The following is an 18134-nucleotide window of genomic DNA, read 5'->3' as shown; positions in this document are numbered from 1 at the left end:
TCCATTAGTGACCATGCTCTATTTTGTCCAAAATTTAGGTAATGTTTTTAAAAAATAGTGTTCGAGATCAAATTCATCATTGCATTGTTTGTTGTGCGTTGACATTTTTCTTGAAGTTTATTTTTTCCAATTTAATTACTTAGGCCTATAATAATGAACAATTTAAATCTTGTTTCGAAGATGCGATCTATTGATAATGTAACAACGTTGTAGATTGAAGATGTATTAAAAAATGCATTCAGTGAATAGAAAACGCTGTATTTTCATTAAATAGTTTTATTAGTGTAGCCAATTTATTTATCTATTTTTATTGTTCATATTCTAACTAGGCTACACATTGTGCTAACATTTCTTCATTACATCATATTACATTTGTGAATCTTCTTTTTAAAAAACAACATAAAACAAACTTGCTATTTAATGTAATCATACTATCATATCATAGTACTATCATAGTGATATTATGGAAAACTCATTTTGTATTAAATGTGTATGAAGTAGGCCTACAGATGTATGGAGAAATTAATAAAAGCCTGCATAGCGTCACGTGTGATATGCATTTGCAGGAGGGGGCAAGCCACTGTTTAACAAGGAGGTGTGGTTTTTGCGATGTCTGTGCATGAGATACGGTATCAAGATATTACTTGGGGTGGCTCAGGATTTGGTGTCGGTGGGCGATTGAGACTGAATTAACTTTAAAAAAGGTCAATGGCCATGGCTGGGCCTGAGGTCAGATAATCCTGTACTTTCCTGGAAATTGTACTAAAGAAGGTGTGAAAAAAAATTATGTAAATGCATTAGGTTAAGCATAAGTTCATAAATTTCAGATACGGGGAATGGAGTAAAAAATGGGGGGAGGGGTGGGGGAATGCATTTCTGCGCAACCCCAACCACGGTTCCTGTTTTTTCGTGCAATGCAGAATAGTGGCCCTTCCGAGGTTCTAAAAGAACTTTTTTTTTTATGAAAAACAAGATTCTTTGATTTTTGAAGCGGCGTCTCCATATAATAGGTTTTTGGAGATGGAAATTTGAATCATCGGTACAACAGGGATTGACTTAACTTTTCATAAAATACATGTTGTCAGTACGGCAAAACATTTATTTGATGGTTTATTATTATTATGTTTATTGATATAATACAAATAAACAAAAACAAAAAGGGAGTTGTAAGGTCGACGAACTTGACCTCTAAATATGGTCATATGACAGAATTGTGCATTTTGATTGGACCGCGCGCTAACCTCGCAGAGCAATACAGCGTGGAATGACTGTGTTGTAGCTATGTAGAGTGTACTGTGTTGTATTTTTGGGGCTCTTGTGACATTTATGGAATATAATTAATGTAACTATCAGCATGGTTTATATGTATGATAAATGGACTTCCTTGAATCTGCATATCCAAGAAAAAAATTAAGACATGGCTGCAGGACAAGCTTGTGAATCGTCCGCTACCCTGTCACCGGATGAAGTAAATTTTCTGTCCGAATACGATAGGTAAGCTGATAAATTTATCATTTTTATAATGGTTTCTGACTAAATGTTGATATGTTTTGAAAAGTGCGTTTATTTTAATATATTTTATATATTTTTCTTCTAGTCAATTATTTGGATTCGTAGATTTTGAGTCGGAAAAAGGACTTCAAACTAAGGCTCTACTTATGAAGGTAATGTCACTTGTTTAATTTTGGGATGCTCCCAGGATGGGTCCACTTTAATGTAGGTGAAATTTAAGTTTTACAATAGAACTGAAAATTAAACAATTCATTTAAACATGCATTATTTATAAATCTATTACTTTTTTAGATATCAGTGAATAAAAATTATAGTAAATACACTTGCAATGATCACTATTATGAAGTGAATTACAATATGTCAGGGTAAGCTAAAGAATGGAATATTCCAAGATGGCGGTTATGTTCCAAAAATACGTACTTTTCTAAAGTTCTTTGTTAGTTTGGAAGCCAATATTGTATCAAAAATATTTGGTTTTACCTGTTCATGATTCTTGATAGCCCTTTCTGTAAACATAGACTAAATTCAGATGTTTTGGTTAATGATTAACTGTTATATTGAACTAAAAACTTAGGTAGGCCTAGCTAGCTATCTAATCTAGCCTAGTCTACTAGGGCCAGGCTAGACTAGATAGAGCCTACTACTACTAGGCCTAGACGGCTAGCGTACTACTACTATCGGATACCCCTACTATGCAGGTACCAGGCCTATGCTACTCTCTAGCTATCCCCCTGGTGGCTTGCCTCTAGGTATTAGCCTAATTGAGACATTCATGATTCATTGATGTACTAAATTCTTATTCTAAAAATGATTTGATAATTGTGACATGTTTATTAATTAAATGGTACTCTAGTCTACTGCTATTCTAATCATCAGCGTTTTTAGTTTACCAATATTATTATATTATTTTTATGCAGCTGACAGAAAAGTATGGAATATGTTTGAATTTTTTGTGTGCATGCAGGACTAGGCCTAGTAATAATTTATACTAATGTTTCACCCCCAATTTAATGATGTGTTTTAATAGATTTGACGCATTTTAAACTTGTCACTGTCACAATATATCCCACACAATCGGCATTTCAGTATAGTTACTGTCTTGCATTGTGCCGGACAGTCCCGCATTTCAAAGTGATTTTTAATGAAACACACATTTTGAACAAACACATGCGTGACAAATATGTGGTCACGCATTTAGCAGTATGTGTGATAATTTTTTATCACTATTTGAGAGGAAAATGCATTCAAATTAATTAAAATCTGTTATGCGAGTATTCATTTTTTAAGTTAATAATATCAACCAAAATACGTAATATCATGGAAAAATTACAATTAATTTATACGTGGTCACTCACCGTGTGTTCAATTTGGCCCTCTAAAAAAAGAAATTTAAATACAGTAGAACCTTTGTTTTACGTTCCCTTGATTTTACGTACAGTACACTTAAAATGACCGATGACGTCATCGTGTTCTTACATTAAGGGTGCAATTTAACAACAACAAAGCACAAAGCCATGGCTGTATGAAGAACTCATGTGCATTCCCCCTATAACAGCGACTGTTTTTATTGATAGAAAATACAAGTCACTAATATTTTATTTATAACACTTTATTTAAACATCGCACAGCCTGTATATAACTGTACTTTTCTAGTTAGACCTCACACTAGGTCTGCTAGCCTAGCCTAGATTAGTCTAGGAAAGGCCTAGCTAAGCTAGTGACCACCTGCATGCTGTACAAAGTAGGCAAACACGGCAGCCTTTTTAGCTACGACATATGTATTTGGGGGTAAATTTAAGGTTAACTTGGATTTTACGAATCCCATGTTTTACGCATGCCTTTCGGTCCCGTACCGTACGTAAAATGAAGGTTCTACTGTAAAATAAATTTAAGAATCGGCATGAAAATAACGTTGAATCATATTGATAACAGATTAACAAACAAAAGATTAAAAATATAATTTGGTATATAAAATGCTGTAGTCTGTCACGCATTTCAAATCTCTGAGGTTGGTAACTATGCCAGAGGTGCATCGTGCTAATCGGATGTAATTATGTGAATACAGATAACCTTCTAAAAAAGAATTCAGACAATAAAGATGGGTTTGAAAAATGTTTTTATCTAAAACTATAAATTTGGAAGATTTTGTTAATATTTGGGGGATTCAAGGATAAAAATTTGAATGTTTGTTTGAATAGTATATAATATTTTTTAACCCAATGAGATTTTTGTGCCACAAAACAGACTGGTGAAATTTCTAATTATTAGATGGCATTCAACTCATTTATTTGTCAAAAAGTAGCACAATTTTCACCAACACACCATTCGTATTACATTATCTAGTTTTTTATTGAGCTCTGAAAATGAAACGAAACCAAATATTTTTTTTTTTATTTATCAAAGGCGCTGTTTATAAATTGCAAAGTCAATATGAAAAGGCCGAATTGTCCCAGGCCGAATCGTCCTAGGGAAAAATCGTCTCGCTACAGTTACCAAATAAAGCATGGATAAGGGGCTACTACTGTACTAATCTATGAATAGTATTCACAAATCGGTTTAATCAAATTTAAAGACCCATTCCCTACAATTTGTGACATTTTGTAAAAATAATGCATATACAGTATATTACTTTAAAAACATTAAACCAGGTCATTCCTTGTCTTAAATGTACGCTTTATGGTAAATTATGATAAAAAGAAAGAAACAATGCACTACCTAAGTAGCTCGTGTTGAATGTCCGCTCGATGGCCGTCTTTAGGCCTAGCCTAGCTAGGCTTAGTTTTGTAGGCCTAGCTGGTAAACATCGGTAATGTACGAACATCGTACACTCTATAGGCCTAGCCTGACGTTTAGTTGCTGCATTTATTGTCTTTATGTTTTTGCCAGACTCTGTTGATTTAAATTTAATTTAAATTTGTATTTTCTTTCTCTTTAGGCTGTTTTACATTATAAACAGATGATACAAAATTTGAATGCAGAAGGAGTAGATCCACATATCTACTGTCGATTGGGCCATTTTCATTTGCTTCTGAATGATTTTAGTAAAGGTAAGTATTAGATTCATTGAAAGTATTAGATTAGATTTAACCTATTATTTTCCGGAGCAGAATCTTACCTTTCTAGGGTTTGTAGGAATAATTATTATCTATTTTACCAGTTTTTTTATTTAATTGATCTAAAATATTTTACATATTTTTCCATAGCATTGTCAGCTTATCAGAAGTTTTTCACCATACAGGAAGATTACTGGAAGGTATGGTTCATGTCTTTTTAAATGCCACAAGAATGTCATCTGATAGATAAAATTAACAAGTTCATGCCTTGCCAGTTCACAATGAACATGTAGTGTTGTATTTCGGTTACAGTGCAGAAAGAAATTACTGCTTCGTATCTACGAGTAACCTTTTGTAGCATAGGTAGATCATAGGCCATCGCATGGACAATGCATACAAACAATGTATTGTTCCCTACTTATACAGTACAGATAAAAACGCGTAGGTAACGTAGTGGCGGTTGCGTGGCGTAATTTACAAAATGCATAGGCTACGCACAGCATTCGTAGCCTACGTTGTGATCAACTGTGTGTGAGAATTCCCCAAACTCAACTGTGTACACGTACATCATCGATGGCTAAGCAGGCTACGAAAAGTTCGAATAAATAGAAATATATGATTGTTTCGCCAATACAATAATATCATCATCATTATAAAACATACTTGAAATTAAAATTTTTCTAAAGAAAATAGCAATTTTATTTAGGCCTACATCTTTTAGCTGTTCGAGATTTTTACTTTACATTATGAGAATTAGACCAATAAAAGATGAATTGAATTACCTTTCGTAAAAAATCTTTAAGTTGAATGCCACACAAGCTCGATGGGATTAAGGTCTGGTGACTCCGCCGTTTTCCACCAATATATGTTTTCTCCTTTGAAATAATCGGCAGCGTAATGCAAAGTATGTCTGGGATCGTTGTCCTGCATGAAACGGAATTTATCTGTGAACTTAGCTGAAACATACGGACGTAATACTTTATCTAAAATCGTGTCCACATGAAATTCTTTCCTCATTATCCCGTCAAATATGATTGACGTCGCTCCCTCTGTAGAAATTCCCGCCCATACATGTACTTTTGTTGGATGTTTGGCCCTAGGTTTCAATTTCGGTTGTTCATGCAGCTTCCTAAATGTAATTCTAGCGTGATTATCAAGTTCAATTGTACATTCATCTGTAAAGATAACGCGTTTGAACTGTTCAGCATTTCTTATACATTTCACTGCAAAATCAAATCGATCAATCCGATTCTTTGCTCTTATTAATTGGCAATATCTTGCACCTTCGCAAACCCATCCCAGTCTCCTACGTCGTCGTCTTACGGATCTGTCTGAAAATGTACAGCCTGTTTTCTCTTGCAATATATCCCGCAGTTTACTTGAATTCAATTCTGAGCTGGCATCCATTTCGTCAAGTGTTTTGTCAAGTGTTCGTCTCTAAATTTACTGGGCCGGCCAATGCGAGCTTTATTGGCAATCGTCGAATACTGTTAAATTGTTCCAAAATTTCCCAAATTGTTGTGTCGTGTACCTTTATGCCATCATCGTTAAGCGTTTCCTGTATCTGTTTGACAGTGTTACCACGGTCGCGTAATTCTGGATCTAGTAGTGTAATGTGTTTTTATCATGAAATTTCTTTCGAATGTGTCCACAAAAATCTCTCGCTAAAACTCCCATCCCAATAAGGTTTGATTTTAAAGAAAACGCCTATTGTCTTGTTGCATTAAATTAGTCGCTTTTCCCTGCATGGGTTACATTAGGCGTCACAATAACTAATTTAATAATATAATACATGATAATGATATATTTAGGGCTAATAAAACTAAAAGATTTTTTTCTTTTTAATTACTATTTTATTATTTTTTATACGCGTTATTTCATAATGAATGAACTCTTCACCTTTTCGATCAGTTCGTTCCCTCATAAAAGCATGTGTGAAAAAGATGATGACCATGGATTGTAAAATTATGTTGGTGTATTGTTGCCTTCCAAGACGGGCGTACAGTAGGCTACGTTGTTTTTACAATCAATTGAGAAATGTGTACTGCGAAGTTTTTAGTTTGGAAATAATTAATTATGATGTGGCCTAGCCTCCATGGTTCACCGCCGCCTTAACTTGGGTATTTACTACTCCAGTTTTAATATAGGCACACTGTACCTGTAATTGAGGACATAACCACTACTGTAGATGCGAGGGCAGACGCAGCTCATATACACAGGCCTAATCGTTAGTAGTAGTAAAAAAAGTGAACATACTGTAAATCTAACAAAAAACACATTGCTGCAGAAACACGAATTGTTAAGTTGTTTTCATGTATGTTCATTTTATTCATTTACACTTTTTTATTTCAATGGTTTTGATTTTTTTATTTTGCAATTTTTTACCTATTTGCTACTTTTATATTAAATAAATTGTGTTCTAGCAGTAACCTGTGCGCACGCGGTCTTGTCTGCCTTTAATAATTCGCATGGGATGACTAAGTATAATAAAAGCGCACTCTTGCGGCTACTGACAAATTGTGTAAAAAACAATTAAACAAATTATTTACGGCCATTGATTTTGTTATACACAAAGTATTCCTTTACTTTTTACTCACTGGGCCAAACTGTGATTTTCGAAAATCATTCTGGTCAAGGTTAGGTGTAATTAATTAAACTTCAGCGATTATTTGATACGGTTGACCGGCTGCCGAGACTAAGCACTTTTTTTATTTGGCGGCATGGTATTTGTAGATGGCCATGGCGGTACACAACAGAGGAGGTTGCGTACTTTACACAGTGATGTAACATGGTCGCTGAGACGTCAAATGCCTTTTTTTAGTGCTTATCATTAAAATTCAGGAAAGTTTCAATTTAATTTCAATTTAATTTATTTCCACAATAATAACATACAGCATAATAAATACAATTAAGTAATCATGACATATAATAAACATCAGTGTGCCAAATGTGAGCAAAATTTAGTAGCATTAATATATAGATATTTGCCGTGAGTAGGTGTAAACTCCACGAAGGAAACGATTACGATTAAAAAATATATATTTTTTAGTAATTAACAGTACAGAAAGAAAATACTGCAACTTTTCCTATAAGCTGGCTTCATAGATAGAACGTAGGCTATGTTGGCTTCGCAGGTTACATTGTTTGGCAATCGTAACCACAATAAACTAAATTGAGCTACGTTCGTACTTCGTAGGGAGTTCGTAACCTTAATAAACAACCCTACAATGTTCTTAGTGAACTAACAAGATGTGAAAATGAATGTGTTAATTTTGACTGGCGGAGGACCAAATTGTACAGTACAGATAAAAACTACTTGTGGCGGTTGCATGATATCATTTACAAAATGCGTGGGCTACGCATAGTATTAGTAGATGTGAGTAGATCAACTGTCTGTGGGAATTCCCCAACTGAATTGTGTACACACGTATACATTGTCGACAGCTACACTGGCTACAAAATGTTTGAATAAATAGAAATAACACGATTGTTTCGGCAATAAAATAATATCATTTTTTTTAAATACATGAAATTCAAAAGAAAACAGCATTTAGAAACTGCTCAAAGCCTACAGTACAGCTATTAATTACTGCTTCGTTCCCATGCGTAACCTTTCATAGCCTACGTGTGGAGCATTGTTTTATGATCGCAAACCCACGAAGGATTGTCCTCTGATCGCGATCCCACACGCTCCCACAACAGGTATTGTTTTTTTATCGCGTTCCCACACTATACTTTAGGAAGGTATTGTTTTTTATCGCGTTCCCACGCGATACTTTATGAAGGTTTTTTTTTTTATCCCGATACTACGAGAGGCTTTGTTTTGCTATGCCTCCGATGGAAGGGTGTTGAATATACACCATTGTTACCAGCTAACAAAAGTTGCCAGCTAAAAAAAGAGAACCATGAATCGACGAATTCTACAGCTACGCCCGAGTAGGCCTGCGTAGCTGCTACAGGCCTTGTTTCATTTTGTCGTATGGGAGTTTCTCTAGAAAAATTGATTTATATCAATATATTCCATGTTAAAATATCACAAAATAATACTTCGATTGTGTAAAAAGTAATTATAAATATGACCCTATACGAACGAATCGGCCAACACTGCTAAAATAATATATTCTTTGAATAAAATCCAATAACCTATGACCCACATTACAGAGTGCACCGACTGGGAGCGAAAAAAACACTTGAAACATTGGTGGTCGAGTGAATTTCATTCTCACACGTGATAAAAACAATGCAAATTAAACATGTTTTGGATAAAAGAAAGTTGGCTCAGTTCACTGAGGCCTAGGCTAGTGGGAAAGTCGAATTTAAAACATAGCGATATGATGTTTAATTGGATTAATTTACAATGTGGCCGTATAATATTTTTATTGAATGTAAGGCAATATTCTGACAGATTTCATAGGTTTTAGTTTTTTATTTCTTAGCTTGGTTGCTTTGAATTTACTGAATATATTTGCTAATATACTAATCAAAATGTATTGGCCTGAACATACGTCAAAAGTCATTATTATATCAGAGTACATTTTTCTTGATTTAGACAACAACAAAAAATTATGTTCTGCGCAAGTGCAAATCGCTCAGTCACAACAAGTTTGCATAACAAATAAGAACCTGGCAGTAAAAAAACCATAATCATTTCCAATCTCTTTAAATTAAAACTAACATGATTAACGGTAGGTAACTGCCACTAAGAACATCCCTTTATAGTTATTACCTAAGGGATTATTGATTAGTAAACAGGGTTACATCAGGTGGTTAAAATCTGTACCGAAAGTACGAACCAACTTTATGTACCATCGAGTAAACATTCTAGAAGTAACGCGATTTACCAAACTTTGCCCTTACGTAATTTATATATAGATAACTAGCTGCGATTAAAACAGTCCCCGATTGAAACATCACATCAGTATTTATATTGATTTATTTATTGAAGCTTACAATGAGTAAAAAACATACCATATGATGTCCAATAACAGAGCCTACATTCCATACGTAAATCATGTACAATTTTGTATGTATTTTTAAATACCAGATAAATTGTTGATTTATAGTTGTCTAATTAAGGCATCTAATTTGTTCATATTAATATTTGGGTGTGATGAGTGAGTATTCTTCTTTTGTCATTAAACATTATATTTCAAAGTGACAGACAATTATTTATGGGTTTTTTTAGGATGCTGCGTTTTTGTATGGACTTGGCATGGTGTATTTTCACTTCGCTGCGTATCAGTGGTAAGTGTTTCTGTTTTATAATTTGTTGTTACTACAGTATTACATGCATGTCTCATGTTTGTTCATGTTTATGACGATGGTGGATGATGCCTCTTTGTAGTGTAAGCAAAATTAAATGAAGATATCCACATGGTAAGTAAAAATATGTAGGGTACAGAAAGAAATTACTGCTTCCTATCTACGAGTAACCTTTCGTAGCTTACAAAATAGGTAGATTGTAGGTCATTTTTCTGAATGTAGCCTAGTAGGAAGTATTGTTTGTAGCCCACAATGTATTATCTATGCGACGATCGTAAGAGAAGTGGTCGCTTACGAGAGGTGGTCCTTGTGGTTACTTGTTCGATGGTGTTCGATTATAAGAAGCGGTCCCTTAAGAGAGGTGGTCGCTAACCAAAGGTGGTCGATTATTTGAAGCGGTCCTTTAAGAGAGATGGTTGCTTACGGTATGTGGTCGTTTTACAAAGTTGGTCGTTTACCAGAGGTGGATAGACTGATAGAGAGAGAGAGATGCATTTGCATTTGATTTAATTTTAAACATAGGTTTGTAAAAAATATAATATTTTCTACATTAGCTGGCGATAGTAACTACTACATTAGCTGGGAGGCAATTTTTGTTCTACATTAGCTGGGAGGCAATTTTCGTTCTACATTAGCTAGAGGTTTTACTACATTAGCGGTGAATTGTTCTACCTTAGCGGTTGTTTCGACATTAGCTGGCGTTTTCTACATTAGCGGTTGTAAATGAATATTTAGGAAATTACAAGGTATCCTCCCAAATTGCAAAAAAGCCTTGATTTCAAGTAAATCGTGCACATTAAAAACAATTTTTTTTAAATATATATAATGTGAGACAAGTATTACATTTCATTTCATGTGACACAAAATCCAGCCTCCTCACACGCGCGCTGATAAAGTGTATAGAACCAGGCGGTTGTACTGAGTAAAAAAACATGAGACATTGCAGTCAACAACAGAGTATCGCATTTCATGCTACAGTATGTTACCAAAAAGCTAGGTCCTAATATTAATTACGGTTTTCTGTTGCAGTCCTTTTGACCATTCTTATACTATCTTAGAATGAAATTTGAGTTTTTACAATCTTTTTTGTCGGCATTGTTTCTGGATCGACTGGGCGTTTGCTATATTATTTTTATAAGTTGGCCTACAGTAGTTCATTGAAGTTCATCGGTGGCTATGCTCACGCTAACCATTCGCGTTTAGTTTTGCAAATGGCAATTGGAGTAGTCAATTTACCAACAAAAAAAAATTATATAGCCAGCCTATACCTTATATTTCGGTGTATAAGTCGCACTTTTTACATGCAAATTTGACCTCTAAATTAAGAGGGCGTCTTATACACCGAACACAAATGCCTCACTGCACAATTGTACATCGACACCTCGTAGGCCTAAGGCTTTATGGTAAGACCTAGTTAGTTAGAGTCTACCTACATAAACGACAACCTGCTTCTGCCTAGTTTTCAAGGCAGCATGATATTATACTAAATATGATGAGAGATTTGTTCATTATTTTTTGTGCGCTCTTAAAATCTGATAAACTGATTATTGACGTCACTAACTGATATTATTTCTTTGTAAACATTACGATTAGAATAGTATTATAGTTATATGCACGATAGCCGGCCATCGTGTGGTGGTGATTACACCACCACCAGCGTGTGCCTGGCGGCCATGTGATGTACAGTATTCGAGTAGTATATACTCCAGTTGATTATACAGTAGCATGGACCTAGCGTACACACATCTCGGATACATACTAATAGAATATGATTGTCTGTGAAGACGTGCACCCTCTCAAAATTAAAAAAAACATTGTTTTGATGAAATATAAAGTGCGTCTTATACATTGGCGATATAAAAAATACCGATATTTTACTCTCAGTTTGGGATGCGTCTTATACACAGGTGCGAGTTATACAGCGAAATATAGCGATAGCAATGTAGAGATATTGCGTTACTTGCCTATCGTTTTTTTCACGTCACTTGAGTGAATTAAAACGAGATTTCCATTCAGAGGCGTGATTGTGATGTAAATACTGTCTTACTTTACATGTGTATGTTGTCTTTGTGATTAAAATATAAAAACATGACTGTAAGAATTCCGGACGCTGACACTAGTCACCATAATGTGATAGACATCAGGAATACAACATGCACTCAACATTTACAGCCTGGATAATTGATCGGAAATCGGAATTAACCAATTTTGGAAGTCTCTCATTTTCATTTTTCTTTCTGGAATCTGGTTCCTGCAAGAATCGTCTTAGTTTAATGCAAAAAAAATAAATTGATAGCCAGCCTTCCTGAGAATTGGAAGACACGCTGTTATCACCTAACCTAGTGCACAAAACAAAATCTTTTCTTGAAGCTGGAAAACAGGCGAAAAACTTTACATCATCAATTGGAAGCATCAGAAAAAATGTCCACTTATGCTGATGGTGAAATGCATTTTATTTGTTTAACATTTTGGCGGTTGAATAAAGCAATTATCAAGACAGCCAGGTATCATGCTCAGGGGTTTTGAATTGAGGTATCACAAAGGCTGTCAACAGTCTGCTATTTGGCCAAGTAAAATTTCCCCAAAAATGTACAGTATACCCTATTTTAATTAAGTTGTCAAAAATTGGACCAAATAGAATAATAACAAATTAACTTTTTGACAAACAATGTTCAACTCTATCTCCAGCTATCCCATATTTTTTACCCATCGATTGATTGCAGTGGCGGATCTAAGGGGGTGGGGGGGTGAATAGGGTGGCTAGCCACCCCCCTTAATTCTCAAAAGAAAAAAAGATGCAACATACCCGCGACCGTCGCTAGACGTGGATTTGACGCACCTGACTCTTTTTTAATTAAGAGTAGGCCTAGACCTAGGGTTAGCATTAAACAGGCCTACATAGTGAAAGAGCTAAGAGTTTATTTACTATTTATGAATTCAAGAGTTTAAAAAGAAAACGCGATTTAAAATCTTCAGAAAATACCCACAACTGAGTTATTTTCAAAACACACGCACTCCTACTACCAGCGTCACAGTCACGTTGTCTAGCTCGTGCCTCGTGTGAATGCTGACATCATCACGCTCCAAAAATACACCATTTTCCATTTCAGTTAATTACCGCCTTGGCCCTCTGTGTGTACAAGCGCTAGCGTGGTACATTTACATCCCTCAGTGGAGTGTAATATCGTGAACTTTTTTCTCGCGTATGAAGGTTTTTTTATTTAATAATGGTATGCAGTATAAACGATAAAAATAAACGGCCGTATGAAGGTTTTTTTATATAATAATGGTATGCAGTATAAACGATAAAAATAAACGGCCGAAAAAAAGTGTGTGGCGTATTTGGCGTTTTATTGATTTGTGTTATACTGTAGACACGGCTATTACTGCAATCATTGTATACTAAATTACATTGAATTATTCTCCCGGCTGTAGGGTATATATCTGAGGTTAACAGACCATCAAAACACACTTACACAACACATGCACTATCGAGGCATTTTCAGAGTACCGCATTACCAAATGTTCATTTTGTTTGAAGTGTTTTTCGATCAAAGTTTATTATTCGTAAGAAGGAAGGATTTATTTAAATTTACATTACGTAACATTTGTTATTAAATGTGATGGAAACAGTTGCTCTAGCCTATTAAAACAGTGTGTAAGCATCTATTTTCTGAGGCTCGGGAGGAGGAAACACCCCATCCCAAACCCACCCCCGCTCTGTGCTTCTCACCTCGTTTGCCACTTCCGCAACTCCACAAAACCATAAGGTAAAAACAATGTACCATTAATGAACCATTTCCAAAATAGAAGGTTTGTAAATGAGTAGTTTGGCTCTCTGTTGATTATTTCATTTCATTCAAATAAACTGTCAGGTAAATGGCGCCATCTGTTGACCACCTTTGTTTACCATTTACCAGAATAATTTTCTTTAAAAATTAATGAAATTCAGTTAATTTGTAATGTTTATTACTGGTATAAGCCTCCCAGCTATCTCTTAATTAATCACCCTTGTTTGTGTGTTTTTATGTTGGCTAATTTAATGCCCATTTGCAATAAATGTTTTAAATGCACTTTACATATGTGACATGATAAAATGCAGCTAAATCAAATATGACTTGGCTGTGGCGACAAGTATCGCGCCAGGCCGGTGAGGCTGCAGTAGATAGGCCGTTTGCATGCGGTCATTTTTTTTTGTGTATTTTAATCACAAATTTTGAATGAATAAAACATTTTTTAAAACGCAAGACAACAGAAAAATTTGGCCATTTTCATGGTTTTTAAAATTTGCAATTTGGCAAAAACAAATATAAAACTAGATTTGAACTCGTCACGTTGACGAGTTAGGCTATCGCCCAACGCATCGTAACACGCACATGTTATTTATTATGCTTAGTCTACAATAGGCTGCACTACAACGATTGTAACGAACAGCTGGAATGCATCAAAATCGTTTAATAAGTGTCAACAGTTGACGGTATTAGCATTGTAAACGGTTTAGTTGACGGTTATTTTTTATTTTACACCACTCACGTTTATTCAATTGTTTGAAAATGATGACCTTTTCAAATTAAAAAAAAAAGTTCATAAGTCTAAAGAGGAATTGTTTTAGTAATAAAATATTGAAAATTGGAAGAAAATTGATAACGTTTACGCGGTATGCGCTCTATTGAATGTGACGAACTGTGTCGAAAGAGACAAAATCCCTATATTTTACATTTGTGTGGCCATACGATGACGTCACAACAACCCAGAGGTAAAAATTTTGCATGAATTCATATCTACAACATATCTGCTTACATATTAAGTCACCAGACATCCCGGAGAGCTATAATCGATTCAAAATAGGCATATTTTTACACAAATTTGCATAAAATTACCAATTTTCAAGCGCACGATTTTTAAAGTTTGACGTGCACGTGTGTCATTATTTTGCATTCATAATTCATCAAATATGAAAGAAATATATCATAAAACTATGAAAAATAATAATCAAGCGCAAAAACGGACTTTCTAGGCTGCGTACGAGCGAAGTGCGCAAAAGCGCGCACGCAACGCAAATTTTTTTGAAAAATGTGAAATGCTTAAAATGTCCTGAAACGTGTAGAAAGTTGATTAGAAATTGATTTTGAGCATTTTTAACTTTCAAAGCGCGCGTACGCGCAATTTGACCAATGTTCAAAATTTTGCTGATGATACAGGAAGATGACCCTTGACATGAAGCATACGTGTGTCAAGTGGTATTTAAAAATAGCTATTGGTTTTCAAGTTATAGTCAATCTAAGAATTTCAGAAAATCGCGCGTAGTTACGCTACGCGACCATATTTTCATTAAACCAAAGTTTGTTGCACAACTACATATATACGTGCATCTGCTGGCCAAGTTACAACATAACTGCTATTGCCGTTTTTGAGATATGCGACCAACAAAAAACTAGATTTGAACTCGTCACTACGGACGAGTTAGGTTATCCGCAGCGCAAACGCCACGTGCACGTCATACGTTAGAATATTGCGCACAGAAAAACGATTATGCCATTGAAAAAATGTTAGTGCGCTCTCTATTTTGTGTCACGTCTAAGTATATACAGTATATACTATATACTGTATACGTACTACATACAGTGCAGAATAGGTGAAAATAAGTGACCAAAGTTATTGACGCTTTTGGACATGATGACGTCACAAAAAATGTTAAAATGGTAAATCATGCGAAAGATAATTGATTGACCTAGACAATATAAAAACATGGGGGAAAATGAAATACGGATAAGTGGAGATGCGCTCTATTAAATGTGATGAGCTATGACGAAAGAGACAAAAATCCTCTATTTTATATTCGAGTGGCCATACGATGACGTCACAATATCGGGTTAGCCATATCAATGCATGATTCGATATCTACAACTCATCTACTTTCAGAATATGTAATAAACAATAAAATTCACCTTGTAGTTTAGAATCTATGACTGTTTAAAAAAAGGCATAATTTTGACAAATTTTTGAACTTTTTTATCAAAAACTCGCGCAAATTATCCAATTCCACGTGCTCGTATGACGTGACTTTGAGTCGAAATTGTTTAAAAGTTGGTAAAATTACTAGAAAAGGCTGGAAAAACATAAATCACGCGAAAAAAGTATGTTTTTAACGCTATGTGCGCACGTGCGCGTACAAATGTGCGCGCGCGTGGGAATTTTTGGCATGCTTAAAATGACATGAAACGCATAGATTGATTAGAAATTGATTTTTCGCATTTTAAAGTTTTAAACGCGCGTGCGCGCGTAACTTTCTGTGGAACATGCCATTTTCTCTCCATAGAAAGTTAGCGCATGATATAAATTAAACTTTTGCCAAGTTTCAATTTAAATGGTTTATTGGTTTTCGATCTAAATTAAATACGCGAAATTCATAAAATCGCGCGTAACTTACGCTGCGCAACTCGGACGGGACCGAAAACCTTATTACGACATCTTCAGATAGAGGTCAATCTTCTGATAAAGTTATACAATGTTATGTTAAGAAGATTTAGAGATACACGCGCAACAAAATTCTGGGAAAGAAAGAAGAACATAGAACTAGATTTGAACTCGTCACTACGGACGAGTTAGGTTATCCGCAGCCCAAAAGCCACGTGCACGTCATACGTTAGAATATTGGACACAGAAAAAGATTATTATGACTACTATACTATACTATAGGTCCCTGGACCTATTTGTTTATCACAAATAGCCAATCAGTACTTAGTCTTTTTTGGCCTGCTACATTATAGCAGTAGGTAGGAAATAAATGATTTGGGCTATACCAAATGCCGTTAATCTTTATAATCTTTATACGTACTATATACAGTTCAGAATAGGTGAAAATAAGTGACCAAAGTTATTGACGCTTTTGAACATGATGACGTCATCACAAATTTAAAAATGGTAAATCATGCGAAAGATAATTGATTGACCTAGACATTATATAAAAATTGAGGGAAATGGAATACGGATAAGTAGAGATGCGCTCTATTAAATTTGAAGAGCTCTGACGAAAGAGAAAAAAATCCTATATTTTATATTCGAGTGGCCATACGATGACGTCACAATGTCCGGTTAGCCATATTCATGCATGATTCGAGAAATACAACTCATCTACTTCCAGAATATGTAATTTAAAAAAGTTCACCACGTAGTTTAGAATTTATGACAGTTTAAAAAAAGGTCTAATTTTGACGAATTTTTGAAGTTTTTCATCAAAAACGCGCGCAAATTATCCAATTCTACGTGCTCGTGTGACGTGATTTTAAGTCGAAATTGATTGAAAATTGGTAAATTTACAAAAAAAGACTGAAAAAACAAAAATCAAGCAAAAAAAGGATGTTTTTGCGCTACGTGCGCACGCGCGCGTAAACAAATTGGGCACGCGTGGGAATTTTTGAAATGCTCAAAATGACTTGAAACGCGTAGAAAGTTGATTAGAAATGAATTTTGCGCATTTTAAAATTTTGAACGCGCGTAACTTTATGTATAACATGCCATTTTTAATCCATAGAAAGTTTGCGCATGATATAACTTAAATTTTCACCAAGTTTCAATAGAAAATGACTTTTGGTTTTTAATCTATGATCAATCATTGAAATTCATAAAATCGCGCGTAACTTACGTTGCGCGACTCGAAATTAATAAAAAAAAGTTTCTTGCACATCTACAGCTACAGGGCAATCTTATGACAAAGTTATACAATCTTATATTGGCCAGAATTAGAGATACGCTGCCAACAAAAAATGGGGGAGAAGGGTGGAAAGAAAGAAATAAATACTAGATTTGAACTCGTCACTACGTACGAGTTAGGTTATCCGCAGCCCAAAAGCCACGCGCACGTCATACGTTAGAATATTGCGCACAGAAAAACGATTATGCTATTGAAAAAATGTTAGTGCGCTCTCTATTTTGCTTCACGTCAAAGTATATACGGTATACACTATATACTGTATACGTACTACATACAGTTCAGAATAGGTGAAAATAAGTGACCAAAGTTATTGACGCTTTTGAACATGATGACGTCATCACAATTTTAAAAATGGTAAATCATGTAAAAGATAATTAATTGACCTAGACAATATTACAAAATTGAGGAAAATGGAATATGGATAAGTAGAGATGCGCTCAATTAAATGTGATGAGCTATGACGAAAGAGACAAAAATCCTATATTTGATATTGGAGTGGCCATACGACGACGTCACAATATCCGATTAGCCAAATGGATGCATGATTCTATATCTACAACTCATCTACTTTCAGAATATGTAAAAAAAAATAA

At 34.9% G+C, this 18134-nt stretch overlaps 1 protein-coding gene across 1 annotated transcript in view; it reads left to right on the top strand.

Moving 5' to 3' along the window:
- Nucleotides 1-1269: 1269 nt before the first annotated feature.
- The window catches only part of LOC144842618 (histone demethylase UTY-like), a 60954-nt gene continuing 44089 nt past the window's right edge, over nt 1270-18134 (top strand). The window contains exons 1-5 of the mRNA XM_078699076.1: nt 1270-1494; nt 1598-1664; nt 4448-4559; nt 4716-4765; nt 9751-9809. Of these exons, the coding sequence (XP_078555202.1) occupies nt 1418-1494; nt 1598-1664; nt 4448-4559; nt 4716-4765; nt 9751-9809 (365 nt within the window). The 5' untranslated portion in view covers nt 1270-1417. The remainder of the gene's footprint in view (nt 1495-1597; nt 1665-4447; nt 4560-4715; nt 4766-9750; nt 9810-18134) is intronic.

Source organism: Antedon bifida, chromosome 5 (genome assembly GCF_963402885.1).
Source record: "Antedon bifida chromosome 5, ecAntBifi1.1, whole genome shotgun sequence".
Taxonomy (NCBI): domain Eukaryota; kingdom Metazoa; phylum Echinodermata; class Crinoidea; order Comatulida; family Antedonidae; genus Antedon; species Antedon bifida.
Note: the sequence above shows the minus strand (reverse complement) of the source record. Positions and strands in the feature narration are given on the sequence as shown.